The following is a 24,403-nucleotide window of genomic DNA, read 5'->3' as shown; positions in this document are numbered from 1 at the left end:
TGTCTGAAATCTTTTTTCTTTTCTTCTTCTCTCACCACAGGAATCTTCATACTCATTTGCACTGAAATGCCTTATCAGCCTTTCCACTGTTATATTGCTTGGTCTTATAATAATGTACCATGCCCGGGAAATCCAGGTGAGTCTAAATTAATAACAACCTTTTTGTTATTATTTTTATTCTTTTAATGATACCAGCAGCTTTTGGTATCAGTTTTGGGAAGATAATGTTCATGAAGTTTTTGTATTTGGCAATTGGGCCCTGGTAAAAATATTGAAATACAATGTTTACTACTGTATGCTTAAAAGAAATTATATGAAATGGTATAATCTATGAGTTAGTTATTAAAATACAAAGAATGATACACAGAAGAAAAGTACACACATGAAAGTATTTGGTTGAACAGAATAAGAATCACAACATTTGTGGTATTTTGTTCAACAATAAAAAATAGATAAACTGTTATACATAGCTACTAAATAAATACATCTGTCGACAACTTTTATTTTGTACATGAAGTCGTATTTTGCAGATTTCTATTGCATTTGTTTTATTATTATTGTGCTGCTTGATCTGAGCGGCATCAGTCTTCTGATCTGAGTTAAATAAGATATACAAATCTTGGTTGCCACTTTTTATGGCTATAGCAATACACTGAATGCTAAATGTCTACGTGTCTTCTCCTTCATGTTATACATATTTTACTCTAATGTAAGCATGACTTTGAAATGATAAACACTTTCAAGGTGTGGGGGTTAAAAGGGATGAAAAATGCTGAAAATGCCTCAAACACTCAACTGAGTATTGCAAGTAGAGATTTAAAACAAGTCTTTGATGTTTGTCTGTTTTTCTTTAAAGCTGTTTATGGTCGACAATGGTGCGGACGATTGGAGGATAGCCATGACGTATGAGCGGATCTTCTTCATCGTGCTGGAGCTGCTGGTGTGTGCCATCCATCCCATCCCGGGCCATTACGTCTTCACCTGGAAGGCGCGGCTGGCCTTCACCTACACGCCGTCTGAGGCCGATGCTGACGTAGACATCATCCTCTCCATCCCCATGTTCCTGAGACTCTACCTGATAGGCAGGGTCATGTTGCTCCACAGCAAACTGTTCACGGACGCTTCGTCTCGCAGCATTGGCGCTCTCAACAAGATCAACTTCAACACACGCTTCGTCATGAAGACCCTCATGACCATCTGTCCGGGAACTGTTCTGCTGGTGTTCAGTATATCCTCCTGGATCATTGCGGCATGGACTGTGCGCGTCTGTGAGAGGTAAACACAGAGTTGTGAATAATGGATGTTGCTGGGGACAGATTGAAAAACAAAATGGCTGATGCTCATTCACGCGTTGTGGATTACTAGACCCCTTTCCTTCTTCACTTTCCTGTCTGATCTTTCATAGGTTTCTCAGTGTTGCGTTGTTTTCAGTCACTCACCTGCACTGCCGGTAGAAAGAATTAAGGGGAATAATTGTAATAATTGACGTATACATATTGTACTCATGAAGTCGTAATACATACTACTCCACTACCACTACTGTTTAAAAACACACAACATACGTTTCATTAGCTCAGCAATTGCTCCACGACTCCCCACGCTATAGCTATTTTAGATGGCTTGTCCATAATTCATGAGCGTCTAATTGTTTGTTTGCTGAATGGTTTGTTTTGGTAATGCAGAGCAGCCCCCAGGATCCCCCAACCCGTTTTTCTCCCCAAAACTGCGCATCATGCTTCGTCTCCAGGGGACAGCAGCGATTCTCAGTGAAAGTGAGAGTCAGGGAGAACTGAAAGGCTTTTTTTGTTTTCTTTCTCATTTTGCATTTGCATAGGGAAATGAGACATTAATGCCAGCTTTGATGTTTCAAAGTCATTTGTGCGTTGGAGTGGAAGGGGGACTTAAGTAGGGAGGGTGGAGCGTGGAAGATCGCAGGGGTGCCCAACCTTTTTTGAACCGAGAGCTACTGTTAAAGTTGCCAGTCTGCCGAGATCTACCAGTCCAAATAGAGAGGCGTAGCCATTACTGACAGCCTACTACCAGGTAAATACACACTTCTACTTGTATAAAACTGACCTTCGTACGATTAATACTTCATAAAATACTGCAGATCCTTTATCTTTCCTCTTTCTAATCAACACACATACAAGTATTTAACTGAAGTTACACAACAGTGTTGTTGATACAGAGTTGGAGTTTATCCACACGTCACATACTACAGTGGGTAATGTTTTCAAGAAACATTGAACAGTGCTGCCACGTATGACACAGGAAAAAAGAAAATACTCTGAACCCTTTCTTTGCCATTATATAAAAATAGTGTTGCTACAAAAGTATAAATTAGGCTTACTATTAAGACAACTCAGATCTGAAGCTACACAGGAATCTGCTGCCTAAGTGCAATAAAAAAGACCAAATTAATAGAATCAAACCCTTTTTTTTGTTGCATTTTAGTAGAGTATAAAAATAAATGCCTTTAAAATAGGATGCAAGCAACACTAGTTTCTTAACCTGAATTGATAATAGACTATAATCAATTTAAACACAACAGTTCTTAATGTTTGCATTCTTATACCATTTTGTACAATAATTATAATGAATAAGTTCAAACAAACTAAAACTTACAGCTGATTAATAACGGTATCTAACTTGAGTTGTTATTGTATCAAAAACCTGTTGAAATGCTCTTATTTTTACTCTCCCCCAAAAGTGCGTTAGCAGCCTCCAGGAATGCTTCTTTCACAACTTCGCCGTCTTTGAAAGACTTCATGTGTTTCGCAAGAACGTGACTGACACGATAAGATGCTATGGTAGCAGCCTTGCTCGCTCGTCAGCGAACTAGTGTCCACCGCCCACAAGCCACACCCCGACACATGGGGTCACGCCGGCCAATCACAAAGCTTTGATGCGTTCAAGTGCATTACTCTGGCACAGGAAGATTATGTTATAGGACATTAACGATACAACTGAATATTGTTGTTCTATTTTTAGACACATCTCGCGATCGACTGGGAATCTCCCCGCGATCGACTGGTTGGGCACCCCGACGCCTGATCTATAGCAACAGTTCCTGACAAGCCTAATATGAAACTGCACATGTGCTGCAGTGTAAACATCAGGCATCTTCCTGCAGCCCTCCTCGTCGGCTCTTACTAAGTACCCCCTCTCCTTCCTCTACCTCTCCCTCTCCCTCTCCTTTTAACTCCCTGCCGTGTTAACACCTGTCACTAACCCCGCCCCCCTCGCACGCCAAACCCTGGATCCTCTTGGACCCTCAGCACCTCCGGCTGTTAGTCTGTGGGTTTAACGCTTGCAGAGAAAAGAGCAGCTGCTTTGACCCCTGCTCCTCTGGAACACAGTGAGGTGGAACTGGCGTCACCTCAACATAATGTTGGCACACGTTCAATTATCACACTGTCCAGTTTTGTCCTATTAGCCATGTCTCTTTACAGTCCAGCTCAGCAGGCTACTCTACTCTTTGTTACCCAGCCTCAAAGATACACAGAAGTTTGATATTTAAGGGGAAGATGCTTATTAGCATTCCTATAGAAAGTAACACAAGAAGATGGATGCCACTCTTATGTACTATGGTTAATGTAGCTTGAAACAGCCGCTTAGCTTAGCACAAAGACGTGAAACCTGAGAAAGTTACTGATCCCAGCCTTTAAATGGTTTGGTAAAAGCGAATAATGCTTTAAACAAAGTGTAAATTGGTGAGTTTGAAAAATATTTTGTTAGCCAGACTTGCTGTTTCCATTCTAAGTTTCCCCAAATGTTTAACTATTCTAAAATTGTAATAGCAAAAGTCTTTGCTAAACATTGAGACAATGTATCTAATTAAGACAGGTATTCCATATGAAATATTTGGTAAATAACAACAAGAAATACTCCAGAACCTTACATAAGGCATTTGGGAACCTGGACCTAACCTGTCTTTTAAATACAAAACGCAGAATCTTTTTCTTCAGACATGTTCTGTGACACATGAGCAGTGCATGCCGTCAACCCTTTGCTTTTTATTTCAGAATAACGTGTGTTCAGATGGGTGGATTTGTGTGTAACTGCGGATGGGTGCGAGCATGCATATGTAGGTGTGTGTGGTGCATGTGTGTGTGTGTTTGTATAATGTTTTGTTGTACTTTCTATTTCCCCACTATGCTGGTCCATAGGGATACCATGTGAGTCCTCGTTCTTTAGCCATGGACCAAACACCACGAATCGTTTTGCACCGAGCTGGCGCCACTGCTGCCTTGAGTGGGGTTGGAGGGTGGGGGGTAGTGGGATGAAGGGGCAGCCCCTCTAAAACAATTAACCGATGATCCTTTCCAAACTCAGTATGGCAAAGGAGGATTAGGCAGACCCTCTAGTTGGCATGAAAGTGGCACCATCCTTCTGCTAAGGAAACAAGCTTTTAATGGAGTAGAGACCAACGGTGTGAGCAGCACTTTGAAACAAGTGTCTATTTGCTAACGTGGGATAGGAGGAGGAGGAGGAGGAGGAGGAGGAGGAGGAGGACATTTGTGCTAAAATTGAGCAGCTCCTTAAAGTCACCTTCATGACTCTGCCAGAGGGCAATTTGTCTCTCACATTTATTCTCCTTATCCAATTGTTATAGATCCGTATTTCAAAAAAAGTCTTTTTTAGCCGCGACTCCAAAGATTTGTCTAGGAGCAAAAGCCTTTCTGTTCTTTGTGTTCACACATTACCATCCCATTATGTGTCTCCCTTCACAAAGTAATTGAAGAGTGTTCTAATGGTTTTTCCACAGACTTCTGTTGCTTCTGCCCTAGAGATTTTGCTCTAACGGCGAGGACATCTATCTCCTGTAGCCAAAGAGAATGGGAATATATAGGGAGAGGACAAATATCAAGTCATTTCGTATATTAGGTATTGTCATTTTTGGCTCTTACGATCTATAACAGCCTTATTTTCATCTGCAGCTATATTCCACTAGTGTTACACAGTTCAGAGCTAGGCAGGTAAAGGCATTGGTTTCTATAGTAAATATAAGGAGTGTGTTCTGTGGTGAATGCAGTGACTCCAGATTTAGTTTACACCCGTTAAAACCAAATGTCCTCATCCCCCTTCGTCCCTTCCTCTGGTGAACATTTAAACAGCTTGAGCGTTTTTAATGTTTACTTATCAATCCCATCATATCAACTAAAAAGTGGAGGGCAAAAGCAGAAGCGCTTGTTTCCCAAAGTGCTGTGTGTGACTTTTGTATCTTCTGTTAAATGTGCAGTTACAGTGTCACACATTGACCACGCTCCTGGGCCAATCACAAGGCAGTACGGTGTGAGATTGGACAAGCACGGAGTCTATCTGGAAAATGCCTGGATGGGGGGAATGAAGGACACACAAGCAGGGGCACAGAGGGGTGGAGGCAGGGTGGAGTTTGGAGGGATGCTAATGTTACAGTAGATGGATTTAACGCTGGTCACTGGCCCACTTTCCGTTATTTTCTTGATACAGCCCATCTTCAGATCTAACCTACCTCAACCAAGCTCCTTAACTAAGCTCTTTTGGCTTCTCCCTTGCTATCATAAGGCTCCCTCCCTCTCTCTAACTCCTGACTGATCCTTTTCAGATCTCCTACTGTACCCATCTAACGTAGCATGCCTTGCAATTATTGCTCATCTCTCCCTACTACTGATTCCCCCATCCCTTTGCCTTCCCTTATCCATAACAAGCGGGCCTAATCCAGCCAGAACTCAGTTACACACTTGCATGCCTGCCATGCCTGCCTCCCTGGTCTAATGCACCTTTTTTTCTCTTTAACCGTTATCTAATTCTCTTCCTCTCCTATTCTAACTCTGTTATCTGAAACAAAACTGCATTTGGAGATGTTGTGAGCTGTTTCTCACCTCGTTTTCTCGGGTGAGGACCCCTAGGCAAGCTGTCTGAAAATGTAGCTGACTTTCCCTCAGAGCGCAGCACTGGATTATCAGGCTTGAGTTACTGGTCAGCTACACCCCGGGTTTGACATCCTGAGTGTGTCATCGCTTAGCCACAAGATACAAACTCCGGCAGCCAAGAACACACAGTCCGAAATGTCGAACCAGAGAAACGCACACCGCTGCAACTTGAACTTTATCACGCCAACCGCAGCTTTACATAAAATATTCAGGCCGGTTTCACATCTTTACAGTTTCTAGGCTACAAGTGCAACCACACCGACCCACATTTTAGAATAACATGCTGTCCATTTCAGTGTGTGTATTAATTATTAAGAATGCAATTAAATGCATGGCAAAAAGAATTCCTCATTATTCAAACTATATCAACCTTGAAATGTATATTTTATTTTAAAGCATTTTGTCCACAAACGCTGGTATTGATCTGACAGACAGCAGAGAACAAACTGTCCAAAACGACTCTATACAGTGGACCCCAAGGATCACAGAGGGAACGCTCTGTACAGTTTGCTGTGAATTTTCAATCCCAAGTGTCTAAAACTCCTACACATTTTCTAGATTATGTTTAAAATGAAATCTCTTCCACAAAGTCGGATGGATTTTATGCAAATTGTTTGCAACCTCAAGGACGGGTGGATTCTCTATGGTTTGATGATTTGATCTGATAATTTGTTTTAAACTATGCACGCTCAGCAGGCATAGTATTGATTGCAGCCTATGGCAAAGTCATATACAAAGCCTGCAAAGCATGTCTGCATAACAGAGAATGTGGAAGTTATAATCACCTGAGATACAATCTGATCACGAACCGAGGCGGTGCTGTTCTTTGTTCAGAGACAGGTAGTAGCTTAAAGTTAAAGGACCCTCAGAGTCAAATAATTTAAGGAAAATGAAGAAGTAGTCTTTTTGCTTAGTGTCAGTAATGCACGGTCTCAAGGTACCCCCTTACCTCAAGTAAAATGTATTATCTGTTTATATTAATATATATAAGATTTATTAAGGGGTTTTAAAGAAAAATGATAGTCTTAGTGGACATAAAACCCTGATATTTAGAAAATTACTTTTGCCAAATATATGTATTTCGGGTAATGGTAGTTGAGCTATTTTAAGCTGTTAACTTTAAATTGCTGCTCTGACATTGTGAAACGTTGTGTCGTTTCCTGTATATCTTTACAACAAAATTTGAGCAAAAATACAAGATAACATCTTTAGGTACAGTTCTAGTTATTATAACGTACATAGCACTCATCAATACCTATTCTCTCATCTCTACTAGCACATGTTTTGTGAGCTATAGAACACGTTTCTCTTAGGGATAGGCAAACATCTAGAAATTAAATTACTATTTCATATAAAAAAATAACAACTTAAAAACTTATTTTTTTTCTGTGGCGCCTGAATGCGTGCATAGTCAATCTCTTGCAATCAATGAGCAAATGCTACCTTTATGCAAAACTGGGTGTTGTGGGCAGAAGCTCAGCAGATTAGGTATTTTGCTGAACGCATTGGGAGGACCGGAACATGAAAGAAAATGCTGAGCTGTATTTCAGTGGAGGTGGAGTGGCGGTGGTGTTTCAAAGCTCGCCGTGTCCCCTGAAGGTTGCATACACAGTTTGCAGCAAAGTAAACTTAAACACTAGGTGCAAAGTTCCTTTTTTATAAAGATTACAGGAGGACTGCTAAGAACTTTTCAGATGTGTCTTCAGCCTAATGAAACATCTGTAATAGGACACTCCCTATCTTGTTACTTTAGAGACATACGCCACCTTCCAGCCCTGAAAGCGTTGAGATTAAGGGATTGTGAGCGGAGCTTCCCATCTATAGCGGCCCTTAAGGTTAAGATGGACAGAAAAGGCCTGACTTGTGCTCAGCTTAGTAGAGAAAGTTTACAAGGTTAGTAACTCATGACTGTTTCAACGGGTTATGTTACCTGTCTTTTACTCTTCCAAGGTGTTTTTTTGTTGGGTTTGTTTGTTTGTCATCAAGATAACGGAAAAACTACTGATCCGGTTTTCATGAAACCTTGGTGAAATGGGTGTAGCATGGGCCAAGAAAGACACATTTTTCCTTGATGGAGTACATTTTTGTAGTTTATAAAAGGATGACTTGCAGGAAATCTCACTAGTTATATCACTGTATCAAACTCTCACAATGTTATTATCCAGCATCTTTAAAATGGATGAGATTCACAAACTCATATACTTGATCATTTCTGGCAACGGAGGCCTGAAGCCTGCCTCGCTGAGAAATCTGCAAGTCAGCTAATCCAAGCAGGTCTTTACTTTTGGATTCACAATTTAATTGGTTGACAGCAATACATTATGTATAATTTATTATTAGAGTGCTATGGTATTGCTGTTGGTGCAACAAAATCATTTCATTCCCCGCGTGTACGGCACAAAGGCTAATCAAGTCTATCTTAATCATAAGCTATGTAACACTGTTTCTATTGGCTAGCACTCCAAACCTTTGTATATGATAGAGATGTAAGTCGCTTTGGATAAAAGCATCTAACAAGTAACATGTAATGTAATGTCATGTAAAGATGTCCCACCCCTTAGCCTAAGTGATTGACCAATCACAACAGAGCCGGCCAGCTAACCAATCAGAGCAGACTGGGCTCTGGTTTCAGACAGAGGGTGAAAAGAGGTGCTGCAGCACAGGCAGTATGAGAAAATAAAGAACTTCTTGCACATTACGGCATGGAATCATGTCATAGTTCACGCACAAAATACAAATATGAAACCTGAAATTGAGCAGAATAGGACCACTTTAAGATTTTTTCACTGTACGCTTTACAGCCAACACCGGAAGAGTTCAAATGTGTGTAAAACTTGGAGTTTGAGCTAAATGCTAAAGACTGCATGCTAACAGTGACAATGTTAATGCTGATGTTTGGCAGGGTTAACGTTAACCATGTTGACCCTCTTAGTTTAGCATGCTGACATTTTCTAATGAGCAGTAAAGACAGCTGAGGCTGATTGGAACTGTCCTTGGTTTTGTGGATATTAAGTCGTAAACCCAAAGTGATTTGACTGGAAAAAAGTTACCAAAGTTGCAACAATTCATTGTATGAAGGACATGCATTTGATCTGAATGTCTTGACAATCACTCCAACAGTTGCCCAGGCATTTTAATTAAAAGCAGCACTAAAGGAAAAGTTGGACGATCACCAAAGTTATTAAGATACATTCTCTGGGGACCAGGAACGTCTGTGAATCCCTCCAAGAAATTGTATTTTAGAAGATGCACAGACAGACATTGCCATCAGAACTTATTGTGCTAAAATGCCAAACTTTTTGTATCTTAAGTGTTCTGCAGTTTAAGTATTAACAACAATATATTTAGCTGAAACTTCTTTTGACTTAGCTTAGTTTTACTAAGCTTTAAAATGCACATATCATAAAATCACTAGTTTGATTTTGCTGCTGCTTGCTTGTTTTTACTTGCTTTGCATATTGGTTAGGTTTGCAGTTTTTTTAATTAGGTCATCATCACTTTAAGTTTAATTCTGTTCATGTTTACTGCAACTAACACGCTCCCCGAGGAGCATCCCAACACATTTGTCCCCGAGTAATCTCAGCCAGCGTTCAAATTCATTTATTTCATCAAGACTTGCACTAATTGAAAAATTGTTTTAATTTGTTTTCGTTGATGTGAAACAAAAATGCAAGGGGAAGAGGCGAAGTGCTGTTATTGCTGTTCAACTGAGGAAAGTTGAACAGCGGCCTTTGAGGTACATTAGATTCTTATACAGAGTTTGCATATTGGCAGGGGTTAAATTGGGCTAAGCCCCGGCACATAGGACGATGCTCTGACGTAATCACCCTCGCACATTTGTCATAAGTTTACAAAAAACAATATATGTTAAAACTTTTGCCGTTCTTAAAAGTCCCATGTCATGGCCATTTCTACTGATCATAATTCCATTGTTGAGGTCTACTAGAATTTATATTTACATTGTTCAATGTTCCAAAATCACATTGGTTTCTCATACAGCATCTCTGTATAGTATGTGTATAGAGAACCGCAATGACGCGTCCTAAAACCCGGAAGTAAGTTAGCATTTTTACCACGTCCGGTTCCTTCGATAAAAAGCAATGCAATTTCTCCATAGGATTTTGGTAAATAGCTCCAAATAAGGCAAGGCAAGTTTATTTATATAGCACTTTTCAACACAAGGCAATTCAAAGTGCTTTACAAAAAATGAAAGACATTCAGAAAATGGCATTTAAAATCAGTCATTAAAAAGAAAAGCTATTAAAATAAACATTAAAAGAAAAAATACATGGATAAAAGTTACAGTGCAGTCTAAGATATGAATAGTTCAATTAAAAGCAGCGACAAAAAGAAAAGTCTTCAGCCTGGATTTAAAAGTAGTAAGAGTTGCAGCGGACCTGCAGGTTTCTGGGAGCTTGTTCCAGATATTTGGAGCATAATAACTGAACGCTGCTTCTCCATGTTTAGTTCTGACTCTGGGGACAGAAAGCTGACCAGTCCCTGAAGACCTGAGAGATCTGGATGGTTCATAGTGTAGCAGGAGGTCAGCAATTCAGATTCAGAAACCATTCAGTGCTTTATAAACCAGCAGCAGTATTTTGAAATCTATTCTTTGACACAAAGGAAGCCAGTGTAAGGACTTCAGAACAGGAGTGATGTGATCCACTTTCTTAGTGCTAGTGAGGACTCGAGCAGCGGCGTTCTGAATCAGCTGCAGCTTTCTAATAGATTTTTTAGTGAGACCTGTGAAGACACCATTGCAGTAGTCCAGTCTACTGAAGATAAAAGCATGGACACGTTTTTCAAAATCCTGCTGTGACATTAGTCTTTTAATCCTAGATATGTTCTTTAGGTGATAGTAGGCTGATTTAGTAACTGTTTTAATGTGACTGTTGAAACTCAGGTCAGAGTCCATGACTACACCTGTGATTTCTGGCTTTATCTGTTGTTTTGAACATTGCACACTGAAGCTCAGCGCTAACTTTTATACGTTCTGCCTTGGCTCCAAAAACCATTACCTCAGTTTTATCTTTGTTTAATTGGAGAAAGTTCTGACACATCCAGTCATTGATTTGTTCAATGCACTTACTCAGTGTTTGAATTGGAGCATAGTCTCCTGGTGAAATTGTTACGTAAATGTGTGTGTCATCTGCATAGCTATGGTAACTTATTTTGTTGTTCTTCATTATCTGAGCCAGTGGTAGCATGTAGACGTTAAAGAGAAGAGGCCCCAAGATGGAGCCTTGAGGAAGCCCACATGTCATATTTGTCAACTCAGATGTGTATTTATTTACCTATAGAAACAAAGTTGTTTCTGTCCTTTAAGTAGGATTCAAACCAATTTAGAACTGTTTCCGAAAGTCCCACCCAGTTTTTTAAGAGCGGTTTAATGACTGCAGTTTTCAGGGCCTGTGGAAAAACACCTGAGTGAAGAGATTTGTTTACTATATGAAGTAGATCTGAGGCCATGCAAGGCAAAACATCTTTGAAAAATCCTGTTGGAATAATATCAAGGCAGCAGGAGGAGGATTTCAGAAGTTGTATAATGTCCTCTAGGTTTTTATCATTAATCTGATGGAATTGTGTCATGGTGCTTGAATTGTTATTAGGTGGACACAGAGACAACACATTTGCTGTACCTGATGCAGAGGCACTGACTGCTTGTCTGATTTTCTGAATTTTGTCAGTGAAAAAGGAGGCAAAATCATTGCACGCCCTGGTGGATAGAAATTCAGAGGCTACTGACACTGGGGGGTTAGTTAGTCTGTCGACGGTAGCAAACAAGGCACGTGCGTTGTTTTTGTTTTTGGTAATGATGTCAGAGAAGAACGATTGTCGTGCGTTTTTCTATTCCAGATTATAAAGGCCAAGTCTCTCTTTATAAATTTCAAAGTGAACCTGGAGATTTGTTTTTCGCCACCTGCGTTCAGCTTTTCGACATTCTCTTTTTTCTGTTTTCACGGTCATGGCCTTTCTCCATGGAGATATTTTCTTGCCAGACACTTCCTTTACCTTAGTTGGAGCAATGGCATCTATAACATTTTTAATTTTTGAATTAAAATGATCTACTAGCTCATTTACTGAGATGTTAGCAGGGGCAAGTGTGGAAGAAAAATTCTGAGTAAACATTTCCCTCGTATTTTCAGTTAAATATCGCTTTGTGGTTACCTCTTTTTGAACATTTTTGTGAACAGAAATAGAGCTCTCAAAGAAAACACAGGAATGGTCAGAGAGCGCAACATCAGTCACCACAACCTTAGAGATATTCAGACCCTTTGAGATAATTAAGTCCAGAGTGTGCCCCTTATTGTGCGTGGGCTCTGTCACATGCTGAGTCAGTCCATAGCTATCAAGAACACCAAACAGTTCTTTTGCCCCTCTGTCCTGGGGGTTGTCAACATGGATATTAAAATCACCAACAATGACTAGACGGTCAAAGTCAATACACACTATAGACAGCAGTTCAGTAAAGTCATCAAAAAAGCTTGCACAGTATTTGGGTGGTCTATAGATATTTAGGAACAGAGCTCGAGAGGAGCATTTCAGCTGAAGGGCCACATATTCAAAAGAATCAAAGTTCCCATAAGATGTCTTCCTGCATTGAATGGAATCATTGAACAGAATAGCAACTCCACCTCCTTTCTTATGCATTCTTTCCTGACTCATAAAACTAAAGTTGGGAGGAGTTGATTCGATAAGAACAAATAAGGTCTGTGTTTGACACAAATTGAAGAGACAGATCACGTTTTGTTCTACGACATTAAACACATCAGCAGTGACCCCGCTGGTGATTTTTTGAAGAGTTTACGTGTCTGAAAAACGATGGTTGTTAACAAGTGGCTGAATAGGACTACAGAAGTTGTCCAGGCCGTTTTACGTCATTACACCAAACACGTAAAACACTCCCGCTAAGTTTGTTTGCCCTGTTCTGCTTGAAAGCAAGTACTTGCCTCCTGCAAACTGTTCTAACAAACACTTCAACTTGTACAATTTACAATCTGTATGTTTGAATATGGATCTTAAGTTGGCGTGACGTTGAAGCAGCGACCCTGCTGTAGTTCCTTTATAGCATAACATTAGCATTTTGCTTCTTGTGACTAGATTTATGCTTCGAAAATGATAAAAGTAGGATAGACATGTGGATATTATCCGGCTGAACAAAACGTGACCCGTCTCTTAAATGTGTGTCAACCACAGACCTTATTTCGAGCTATTTTCCAAAATCCTATGGAGAAATTGCATTGCTTTTTGTCGAAGGAACCGGAAGGAGTTTACATCCGGGTTTTAGGACGCGTCACTGCGGTTCTCTATTCACTCTCTGTCCTAAACGGCTTGTTGGAGCTCCTGCCCCCCCCCCCCCCCTCCCTGTGAGCCCACTGTGCTCTGATTGGTCAGCTCGCCCACTCTGTTCTGATGAGTCTACCACTATTACAGCAACCAGAAAATGACACCAGTAAGGACAAACAGAATGCTGCGTGGGGTCTGGGTGCCGGGACGTTGCGCAGCTCGCTGCTGCGAAGAGCGGATAGTGTAAGTTGGGTTAATTTCCTGCTTGCTGCGTGGGATCTGCGAGACATCGTGAATGGACATGGGAAGAGGGCCGCAGTACCCCCATCTGCGAGGCTCCACCCCTCCCCCCCCCCCAGCGCCTCACAGTTTCGCCGCTGAGAGAGTGTGTGTGTGTGAGGAGCTCCACAGAACCATTCCATTTGGGTATGGGCACGTCACAGAACCCAGGAAGCAAGCAATGGAAAAAGAGAAATCTCCAACGAGGCGTTCTGGGGCAGCACAGACAGGTCTTTTCTGTGTTAGAGTTTTACTCGCTACAGGGTGTATTTTGAGGGTTTGTGACTTTGCAGACCGTTTACATGCATACAAAGCTTCATAACACACAAGGGGACGGGTAACAACCGGAAAAGCATGACATGGGACCTTTAATATAGACTATATTTAGGTCGATATGTGTTGACAATACTTTAAAATAGCACATCACTGTGACCGGATATAGTTTTTCGTCTTAGTGAACGTGTGTCTCTTCCTTGGAGGAGCAGCATCGCTTTTAAAATGAGAAGAGGAGTGCTTGAGGTATCACACGTTTAAATTTCCCTTCCGTGTTTTGTGTCCCTAAAATAAACATCTGGTAGGAGAAATACCAATGAGGGGTTACATTGGGAGGAGCAGCATCGCCCGGACTCCGCGGCTCCTCCCAATGTAACCCCTCATTGGTATTTCTCCTACCAGATGTTTATTTTAGGGACACAAAACACGGAAGGGAAATTTAAACGTGATACCTCAAGCACTCCTCTTCTCATTTTAAAAGCAGTGTGTCATGGCGGCTTCACAGTCGAATGAATGTGAAGTGATACAGTATACTCCAGAACATATAAAAAAACACCAAAATGAAATTTTAACCTTTAAGATAATCACTTTGAATTAAAGTATTGAGGGCAAAACACATTTATTTAGTAACTTTTTATGCATTGCATGTGAAATCTTTCATGTCTTGATCGTAAATCCGAAATATTATACATTTGTGTTTTTAGTGCTTCATAAGTGTGTGAATGTGTGTGTGTGTTTGTGTGTGTGCATGTGTTTCTCATTTGATCCATCATGAGTGTTTGTTCAGAGGTTGTTTGATTGACTTTGCCCCCCGTATGTCACGGATGAGTGAAGGAAGCAGGACCCAAATGCAGATAACTCTTGAGAAACCCTTTATTCCAAGGATAAATGACAAATACAGAACAGAACACTCTCCGGTGAACTCCGTCACCAACAAACAATGACCCAACACTGAACACAGACAGAGACAAGACTAAATACAAGAAGGGGTAATCATGACAACGAGAAACAGCCGGGCAGGGGAGGAGAAACACAAGGACAACAGGTGAACACAATCGGGTAATCAGAGAGGGAAACAGACAGAAAGCAGACAGGCAGGAAACGGGGGTGAACACTTAACACAATAAGACAGGAAACCCAAAGACAAGAAAAACACCAACACAGACAAAACTACAAACGTGACCTAACATGTGAATTGTGACAGAACCCCCCCCCTCAAGGGACGGATTCCAGACGTCCCTAAAAAAAAAAAAAAAAAAAAAGTCCAAAACCCCAAGCAGGGTGGGCGGAGGGGGTCCGGAGGACGGGTCTTGGGCTGACAGCCCCGGAACACAGCGGAGGACCAGGAAGGGGTCACGGGCGGACGGCCCGAGGGGCAAGGTACAGTCCAAAAAGGGGGATTCGGGCGGACTGCCCGGGGACAAGGCCGAGAACCAGGAAGGGGTCTCGGGCGGACGGCCCGGGGTCAAAACAGAGTCCAAGGTGGGGACCATGGAGGACCGAAGGCAGCGGCAGGAAGAGTCAGGGACCCGGGTCCGAGGGCGAAGGCAACGGCAGGAAGAGTCAGGGGGTCGGTCCCGAGGGCGAAGACCGCAGCTCTCAGGGGGCCGGGCACGAGGGCGAAGACCGCAGCTCTCAGGGGGCCGGGCTCGAGGGCGAAGACCGCGGCTCTCAGGGGGCCGGGCTCGAGGGCGAAGACCGCGGCTCTCAGGGGGCCGGGCTCGAGCCGGTGTCGACCGGACAGGATCAGGAGGCCGGGCAGGAAAGCGCTGATGGGCCAGTTCCGGAGATCGGGCAGGACCCGGTGTCGGCCGGACAGAAACCGGAGCCGGTCGGACAGGCTTCGGCAGGATCCCCCACGGAAAAGGACCAGGAGTTGGCAGGAACCCCGGCGAGACCGGTGATGGACATGGGGCTGGCAGGGCCCCCGGTAGAACCTCCAACGGCACGGGATATAGGGTTGGCAGGACCCCCGGCAGGGGAGTAGACGGCGGGACCTCCAACGACACAGGACACAGGATTGGCAGGACCCCCGGCAGGGGAGTAGACGGCGGGACCTCCAACGGCACCGGACACAGAGCTGGCAGGACCCCCGGCAGGGGAGTAGACGGCGGGACCTCCAACGACACAGGACACAGGATTGGCAGGACCCCCGGCAGGGGAGTAGATGGCGGGACCTCCAACGGCACCGGACACAGAGCTGGCAGGACCCCCGGCAGGGGAGTAGACGGCGGGACCTCCAACGGGACAGGACACAGGGTTGGCAGGACCCCCGGCAGGGGAGTAGACGGCGGGACCTCCAACGGGACAGGACACAGGGTTGGCAGGACCCCCGGCAGGGGAGTAGACGGCGGGACCTCCGACGGCACAGGACACAGAGCTGGCAGGACCCCCGGCAGGGGAGTATTCTGCGGGACCTCCAACGGCACAGGACACAGGGTTGGCAGGACCCCCGGCAGGGGAGTAGACGGCGGGACCTCCAACGGGACAGGAGAAAGGGTTGGCAGGACCCCCAGCAGAAGAGTATTCTGCGGGACCTCCAACGGGACAGGAGAAAGGGTTGGCAGGACCCCCGGCAGGGGAGTAGACGGCGGGACCTCCAACGACACAGGACACAGGGTTGGCAGGACCCCCGGCAGGGGAGTAGACGGCGGGACCTCCAACGGCACAGGACACAGGGTTGGCAGGACCCCCGGCAGGGGAGTAGACGGCGGGACCTCCAACGACACTTGCGTAGGGGCTTGAATAGGGAATGGAGAGGGACCTCGAGCGGAGACTTGAGAGGGGACTCGAGAGGAGACTGGAGAGGGGACTCCAGAGGGGACTAGAGAAGGGAACACGAGGGGATTTGAGAGGGGAACTAAAGAGGGGACTCGAGGAGGGACCAGAGGAGGGAACTCGAGAGGGGACTCGAGAGGGGACTCGAGGGGGAACTGGAGAGGGGACTCGAGATGGAAACAGAGAGGGAACTCGAGAAGGGACTACAGAGGGGACTAGAGGAGTAACTAGGGAAGGGAACTCGAGAGGGGAACTAGAGAGGGGACCCGAGGAGGGACTAGAGGGCCTAAAGGAGGGACTAAAGGAGGGAACTCGAGAGGGGACTCGAGGGGGAACTGGAGAGGGGACTCGAGATGGAAACAGAGAGGGAACTCGAGAAGGGACTACAGAGGGGACTCGAGGGGGATCTGGAGAGGGAACTTGAGATGGAAACAGAGAGGGGACTCGAACAGAGACTAAAGAGGGGACTAGAGGAGAGACTAGAGGAGGGACTAGATGAGTAACTAGAGAAGGGAACTCGAGAGGGGACTCGAGGAGGGACTAGAGGAGGGACTAAAGGAGGGAACTCGAGAGGGAACTGGAGATGGAAACAGAGAGGGGACTCGAGAAGGGACTACAGAGGGGACTAGAGGAGAAACTAGAGGAGGGACTAGAGGAGTAACTAGAGAAGGGAACTCGAGAGGGGAACTAGAGAGGGGACTCGAGGAGGGGACTCGAGGAGGGCCTAAAGGAGGGACTAAAGGAGGGAACTCGAGAGGGGACTTGAGATGGAAACAGAGAGGGGACTCGAACAGAGACTAAAGAGGGGACTAGAGGAGAGACTAGAAGAGTAACTAGAGAAGGGAACTCGAGAGGGTACTCGAGAGGGAAACTAGAGAGGGGACTCGAGGAGGAACCAGAGGAGGGAACCCGAGATGGGACCGTGGCAGCCGGGACCAGATCCGGGTCTGGAACCAAGGCAGCTGGGGTCGGGACCATGGCTGCGGGGACCAGAACTGGGGCCGAAACCCTGGCTGCAGGGACCGGAATAGCAGCCAGAAACATGGCTGCTGAAGCCAGAATCCTGTCTATAAGCTCCAGCTTCGACGCCGGAAACACGGCCGTATAGGGCGCTCCCGGAGCCGGGACCATAGCCGCTGGGGTCGGCCCTGGAGCCGGAAACATGGCTGTATGATCCAGCTCTGGAGCCCGGATCATGACTGTGTGGGGCGGACTCAGAGCCGGAAACATGGCTGCGGGAGCCTGCACTGGGGCAGGAACCATGGCTGCTGGGGCCGGGACTGGAACCGTGGCTGCTGGGGCCGAAACCGTGGCTGCTGGGGCCGAAACCGTGACTGCTGGAGCCGGGACTGGAACCGTGGCTGCTAGTCTGGACTTGCGACTCCCTCTCTTAGGAGCCTTTTGGAGGCTCCGTGGGCCTCCAAAAGCCAGAGTTCCAGAGAACGGCTCCTGGACAGGAGCAGGAACTGGGGAAGAAGCAGAGGTTGACTCCAGACGGAACACGCCGAGACGTATGGTGTCAGGTTGGGAATTGGGAGGTAGGGGACTAGCATGCCTGGAGCTAGCAGGCCGGGAAAAAGGTTTGACCTCAACGCTGCCCAAAAAGTCCTCCACCCACTCGGGGAGCAACTCCCTCAACCAGGGCCTTGAGGTTACCTCCTGGCGTGCCGCAGAAATAACTGACTGCCTCTCTTCAGTACTGGAGGCATATCGAAAGTCATTCCTCAAGCATGTTAACTTGTACTTCACCGCGTACAAACTGTCTGCTGGGTCCATTCCTGGTTGGGTCATTCTGTCACGGATGAGTGAAGGAAGCAGGACCCAAATGCAGATAACTCTTGAGAAACCCTTTATTCCAAGGATAAATGACAAATACAGAACAGAACACTCTCCGGTGAACTCCGTCACCAACAAACAATGACCCAACACTGAACACAGACAGAGACAAGACTAAATACAAGAAGGGGTAATCATGACAACGAGAAACAGCCGGGCAGGGGAGGAGAAACACAAGGACAACAGGTGAACACAATCGGGTAATCAGGGAGGGAAACAGACAGAAAGCAGACAGGCAGGAAATGGGGGTGAACACTTAACACAATAAGACAGGAAACCCAAAGACAAGAAAAACACCAACACAGACAAAACTACAAACGTGACCTAACATGTGAATTGTGACACCGTATTTCCTCAGGAGAATGCATCATGAGCTCATTTACACACAATGGCGGTTACATGAATTCGAAATAATGAATTAGTGCACAGCTACACTAAGTGAGCGACTAGTTGATACATTGGTCATACTTTGAAGACATTGCTGAGAGTTTTGTTATTATTGTTGCCCCTTTTTAGTTTGACAGACTTCTCTCGTGTGGTTCTCCCTGCTCTAACCCACCACTGACGCAAAGTTTCATAACTCATTCGGATGTGAATCACAACATTATTTTATGAACAGTAGTGGATAAACAACATCATCTCGCTTTCGCTGCAGAGTGTCTGTCAGGGCGAATTTACCAGGGGGGGATAAAAGTGTCTGCTCTAGACATGATATACCTCTTGTCCTAGAATAGGTTGAAAGTGGTGCCAGCTCTTCTCCATGCTATTACAAAACTTGACACAGTATATTGAGAGACTTAAAACGCTATCGATCAGCTCCCCATTCAGCCTCTGTCTCTATTCCCTTACGGCTGTTTCTGAGACGAGAATTATTGAGATATGCTCGTTGGAAACGTTTTCCCACCATTAGAAAAACAGAGTATTAAACAGTCTAAATCTAAAATGTTTTATTATACAAAAAACAACCTTCTGCTTTTTTGTCAGAGAAAATATAATGCACTATAATGCATTGTTAACTACTATATTGCACATTCCTTGCTTGCCTCTAAGACATGACTCACTCTCAGCTCCCCTTGATGACAAGATGAATGAAATTAACATACTAGTCACTTGTAATTACAATATTTAGCTAGCTGATCAAGTTTAGCCCCCTGGCAGCTATCAAAGGGCAGCTGGCGAAGTGTTGGGATGCAGGTAAAAGAGACAGGGGTGTCAAATTCAATGAGCTTCTTCCCTTGTTACTCATCCGATCCTACCCCACTGTTTACAAATGAGCCCTTGTTCACAAAGCAGTACAAACCCCCCAACACCTGGTGATACTGCAGTATTTGTTAGAGGTTGTTGTTCCATCTCTAAATGGACCCTATGTTTTTCCCACTGCTCCCCTGCTCTCAATATACTGGTTCTGAAGCATGCAGGATGCAGACGTCTTTTTTTTTTTTATTCCCTCATGGTTTTGCACAGACTGCTTCTCTGCATGTCATTTAGGGAGCTTGAATCCCACAGACCGCACACTTTTTGTCATTTTGAAGGGGGGAAAAGGTGCTCACAGCTTCTTCTTTTTTTCCTGACTTTGAGCATGAAGAGACACCTGTGATAGAGGGAGTTTAAAAACCTGCAGAAGGCATGATTAGTTCATATTTGATATGTGATAACAATATGATGTCTTGGAGGAGAAAGAGGATCAGGCAGTTGCCTTCGTTTGGAAGAGAAAACTTAAGGGACTCATCGAAAAGTGCTCCAATTTCTAATTAGAGCGGATTGTTCTGGCCATTTTGAGTCCACATGCTGAGACGCCGCTGGATAGTTCGATGTTAGCAATTCATGATTGGCTCGGTCAGAATACCCTTTAGAAAAGCTTCTACAAAATCCCAAGAAATTAGACTCCATCTAAGTTGTCCTGTCAGAAGGATGGTGGTGAGATGTTGTCTCAAAGTGTTTAATGAATATTAAGTTAAAATCAACTCCAAAATTAAAGCTTATCTAATCTCCTCCTAGACAGCCCATTGGGAATAATTAGACAAGTTGGATGGATGGGGGGGGGGGGGTGAGGCAGATGGACTTTTGTCTTGCTGCAAAAGGCATGGGAATGTCATCATCAATCCGGCTTTGTACAGTGTGTGTTTTTTGGACTGACAATTCAAGCATCGCTGTCAGCTATTTTCAGCAAACAACATGTTTGAAGTGATGATTTGCATTGCCAAACCTTTTTTTTCAGGCAGCGTAAACTCGTGACCAATATGCCAATTGTTGGTTTGATTTAATGCAGTTGTATGTGCATTTTTGGTTGCTCTGACATTACATTTCTTGAGTTGTCACATTCAAATCCAGTTTGACCTGCGGTGCTCTTTATCCAGTCACTCACAGCGACATGGCCCGTCTCTTTGTCATTTGAAACATGTTGTCTAAAACGGTCATTTCTATGCAAATGTACGACAAGAGTAAGTGATTTGGCCTCAAAGTCATTATTGAATGCTCCTTCATATCATTCCTCTCAGCAAATGGTTATTCTTTTCAAATTGACAGACACTGAACATGAAACATTCTCAGTGATGTTGCTCTCTCAAAAATATCGACAATTTTTCTTTTGTTTGCCCAAAATGTCAGTTAAAGCTTCTTACGCATCAAACATCTTTCTCTTTTTAAGTTTCTCAATTACTCAAAGAAGAATAGAAACATCCTGCAAATCCATTGGATCTCATTTCTTTTTTTTAAATCTCAGAATGGACTTTTTTTTAGACTCTAGGCTTTGCAAAACAGGTGTAACACCTTGCACCATGATTTTTTTTCCCCTCTTCTTCCTCAATCTTCACCACCTCCACCACCTGTTTGGTTCACACAGCACCACATTATTCTCCAGCATGCTCACGTTCAAGAAACTGTGTGCGGTTTTACTCACTTTTTGTATCCCGCTTCTGCTTATCTTCATCCCTTCAGGTATCATGACAAACAGGAAGTGACCAGTAACTTCCTGGGAGCCATGTGGCTCATCTCGATTACCTTCCTCTCCATCGGCTACGGTGACATGGTACCACACACGTACTGTGGGAAAGGCGTGTGTCTGCTTACAGGGATCATGGTGGGTTCCTCTCTTCTTCACACTGATACATATCTAATACTCTCACAGGAACATTTGAAAACTAAAACCGCACTCTGAACATACTGCACAAGCAACATAACTAAATAAGTTGATTTTTGTAGAAATTCAAATATTGAGTTGAGTGGATAAATATTTGAAGATCAAATATGATTGAGTTCGCAGTAGCTTGAGTCTTTTACAATCTATGAAATCACATGCGTACTTGCCTTTAGTACAAGTCCAGTTATTTTTCGTATATATATAAGTATATTTTGTCCTGCTGAATACCATACATTTCTGTCCAAAGAAAAAGTGCCCAAAAAGTTGTTTATATAAAAAAAATCTCAGTTTCACTGTTCTTTAATCTGGTGTTTCAGTCGAGTTTTAGGGGCATTACCAAATGTAACTTCATGGGTAAATACGTTTAATGCCTTAAAGAGCCTGTGACACGAGTTTCCCCCATCATCCAAACCCATCAATTTGAGTAAATATTGTCCCCATGAAAATCGTTACTGAACTGATTTTGGATATTTGTACTTTGATAACCATTAATCTGCCCTTCAATGTTGACAATTTTCTGGATCTTCTCGGGGATTCTTCAAGTCCCGCCAAATTATGTGTGACGTCATTGCGGGCACAGCGCTCCAGCTGCACCGTTCAGGATCCCAGCTTCTGCATGTAAACCTGATGCAAACGCACGATGGCGCACACAGCAGCAATCTCAGACAGTTTAATTTTGAACGTGTCTGAGAGCTCATATGAGGCTGAAGGATCGGTTTATGTTGTATCTGTTAGAAGTTTAGGAATTAGGTGCGTCAATATGGGCGATAATACGGGACTCTCGACCGGCCCACTTCGGTACCGCTAGTAAGTTGTCAACGGGGGGAGTGGGGGATGTGCTAGTGACTTATCCGACCGGCCCACTTCGGTACTGGCCCATCGGGATTCGTCCCGATGGCCAGTCCGCCACTGCACCCAGCCCAGCCCACGTATACTGTCAACGGGGGGAGCCTCGCTGCGGGGAAACGGTGGACCTAGTGTCCCGATCGGAGTGGGAATAATAATAATAATAATCCGTGCATTTTATCCATTAATTTCCCCAACATTGTGGTAAAAAAACCACACGTTTAATCCATGTTGGTGTACAGTACTACAACTACAAAAAGCATCGGTTTGTTTTCTCATCAGGAAATGCAGACCGGCTCAAACAAACGATTTTTAAATCATCATCCTCACGATCATTTAATGTATCATATGTTCGCCGAATTGACATGAAAGCACTAATAAATGTAGTTTCATCTACTTGAGTTTACAACTACAAAAATAATCGATATGTTTTTATATCACATCCGACGGGAGGAAATTCAGCAGCTCTCACTCCCGATTTGTAATCCTAATGTAATGATCTTCACCACGATCATTTATGTTTATGTCGCCAAATTGACATGAAAGCACTGACAAATATGAATATACTGTAGTCAACTTCATTAAAACGTTATTAACGTGCCTAAACTCAGTAATTCACCATTTCTACGCATGACAACACACTTTGTCCATGTTTAGCTCTCTCGCCGCACAGTGAAGCGTTCCCGCATTGACGTCACTTCCGGCTTCCCACAAAACTTCAAAATGACTCGAAGGAATTTCCCCGCGATGTTCGAAATTATTGATATTTATCGGAACGGTATCGCACCTTCTTTTTTAAACTGATGGTTCGAGATGACTAGTAGCCCAATATTTCATTGCACAACAGTTGTTGGGAGGCTGTCACAGGCTCTTTAAACTGTTTTGTAATGTTTCTTTACTGGTCCTTTCTGTTCTTTATCAATGTAGTGAAGTTTCATTTTAAAAAGCTCACAAACAAAATGTTGTTGTTGCTGTGTTTGTTTGTCTGTGGGTTTGTGAACAGGGAGCTGGTTGCACTGCACTGGTGGTTGCCGTGGTAGCCAGGAAGCTGGAGCTGACCAAGGCTGAGAAACACGTCCACAACTTCATGATGGACACACAACTCTGCAAACGAGTGAGTCACTGCATGCCACCGCATTCTAGTTAGTTTTGATTAAATATCAAGGGTTTCTTCCCATTTCATTTAGGACTGTCATTTGAATTTGACTAAAGCGAGACTAAAATTAGATCTGCAGGCATGTATATTTAGATCCACACCCCAGACGCAGAGTTCTGCAGTAGTAACGTTTTCTAAACCCTATTCAGAAGTCAAATGATAAACACTGTCAAAATACAAAAGAAAATAAATGATTCTGAAGGTTAGAACAGGACAAGTAAGTAGCAAACATAATTATTTTCGTCTCTCTTATTCTGCTAATTATCCTATGACTTTTTATTTGATAGACTCCCAGTTGACACTTTGTCCTCATGATACTATCTCTAAAAATCTCCTGTGTTGATACTAATCTGAGTGTTGTAAATCGTCAAAAATGTAAAGTTCCTCTCAGTAACATCAACTGACTCTTTGTCACATTTTTAAACATCAAATCCCTTTGTTGTTATTTACCTTCTGGTTTTATGTTGATGTTTCTTCTCCTAGCTTTGCAATCCTTGTAACTCTGGTTCATTTGTTATACATACATAGTGTGTAACTCAGGTTTTAGAAATAAAGTAAATGTAACTTCTTGCTACTATTTAACATGTATGCCTGAGTTTCACATCTGAATTTGTAGACTTGAAGCTACTTTACATTGTATGTCTTTCTCACGTTGCTCCTCAGGTAAAGAACACAGCTGCCAATGTACTCAGGGAAACATGGCTCATCTACAAACACACTAAGTTGGTCAAGAAGATAGATCATGCCAAGGTGCGGAAACACCAGCGCAAGTTTCTCCAAGCCATTCACCAGTAAGTCCTGCTCTGAATTTGCTTTGTGTAATCTAATGTGTCATAAAAATGTTTGACATAAATATGATGATTTTTTTCACCAAGAGCAACCGAGGGGAATCAC

The 24,403-nt window shown here is 43.8% G+C and overlaps 1 protein-coding gene across 3 annotated transcripts in view; it reads left to right on the top strand.

The window, feature by feature from the left end:
* The window catches only part of kcnn1a (potassium intermediate/small conductance calcium-activated channel, subfamily N, member 1a), an 80,946-nt gene that overhangs the window by 47,083 nt on the left and 9,460 nt on the right, over positions 1-24,403 (top strand). For all 3 annotated transcript variants that reach the window (XM_071206289.1, XM_034104093.1, XM_071206290.1), the window contains exons 3-7: positions 41-136; positions 857-1,275; positions 21,306-21,447; positions 23,357-23,467; positions 24,173-24,300. In XM_071206289.1, the coding sequence (XP_071062390.1) occupies positions 41-136; positions 857-1,275; positions 21,306-21,447; positions 23,357-23,467; positions 24,173-24,300 (896 nt within the window). The remainder of the gene's footprint in view (positions 1-40; positions 137-856; positions 1,276-21,305; positions 21,448-23,356; positions 23,468-24,172; positions 24,301-24,403) is intronic.

This window comes from Pseudochaenichthys georgianus, chromosome 17 (assembly GCF_902827115.2).
Source record: "Pseudochaenichthys georgianus chromosome 17, fPseGeo1.2, whole genome shotgun sequence".
Classification (NCBI taxonomy): Eukaryota; Metazoa; Chordata; class Actinopteri; order Perciformes; family Channichthyidae; genus Pseudochaenichthys; species Pseudochaenichthys georgianus.
Note: the sequence above shows the minus strand (reverse complement) of the source record. Positions and strands in the feature narration are given on the sequence as shown.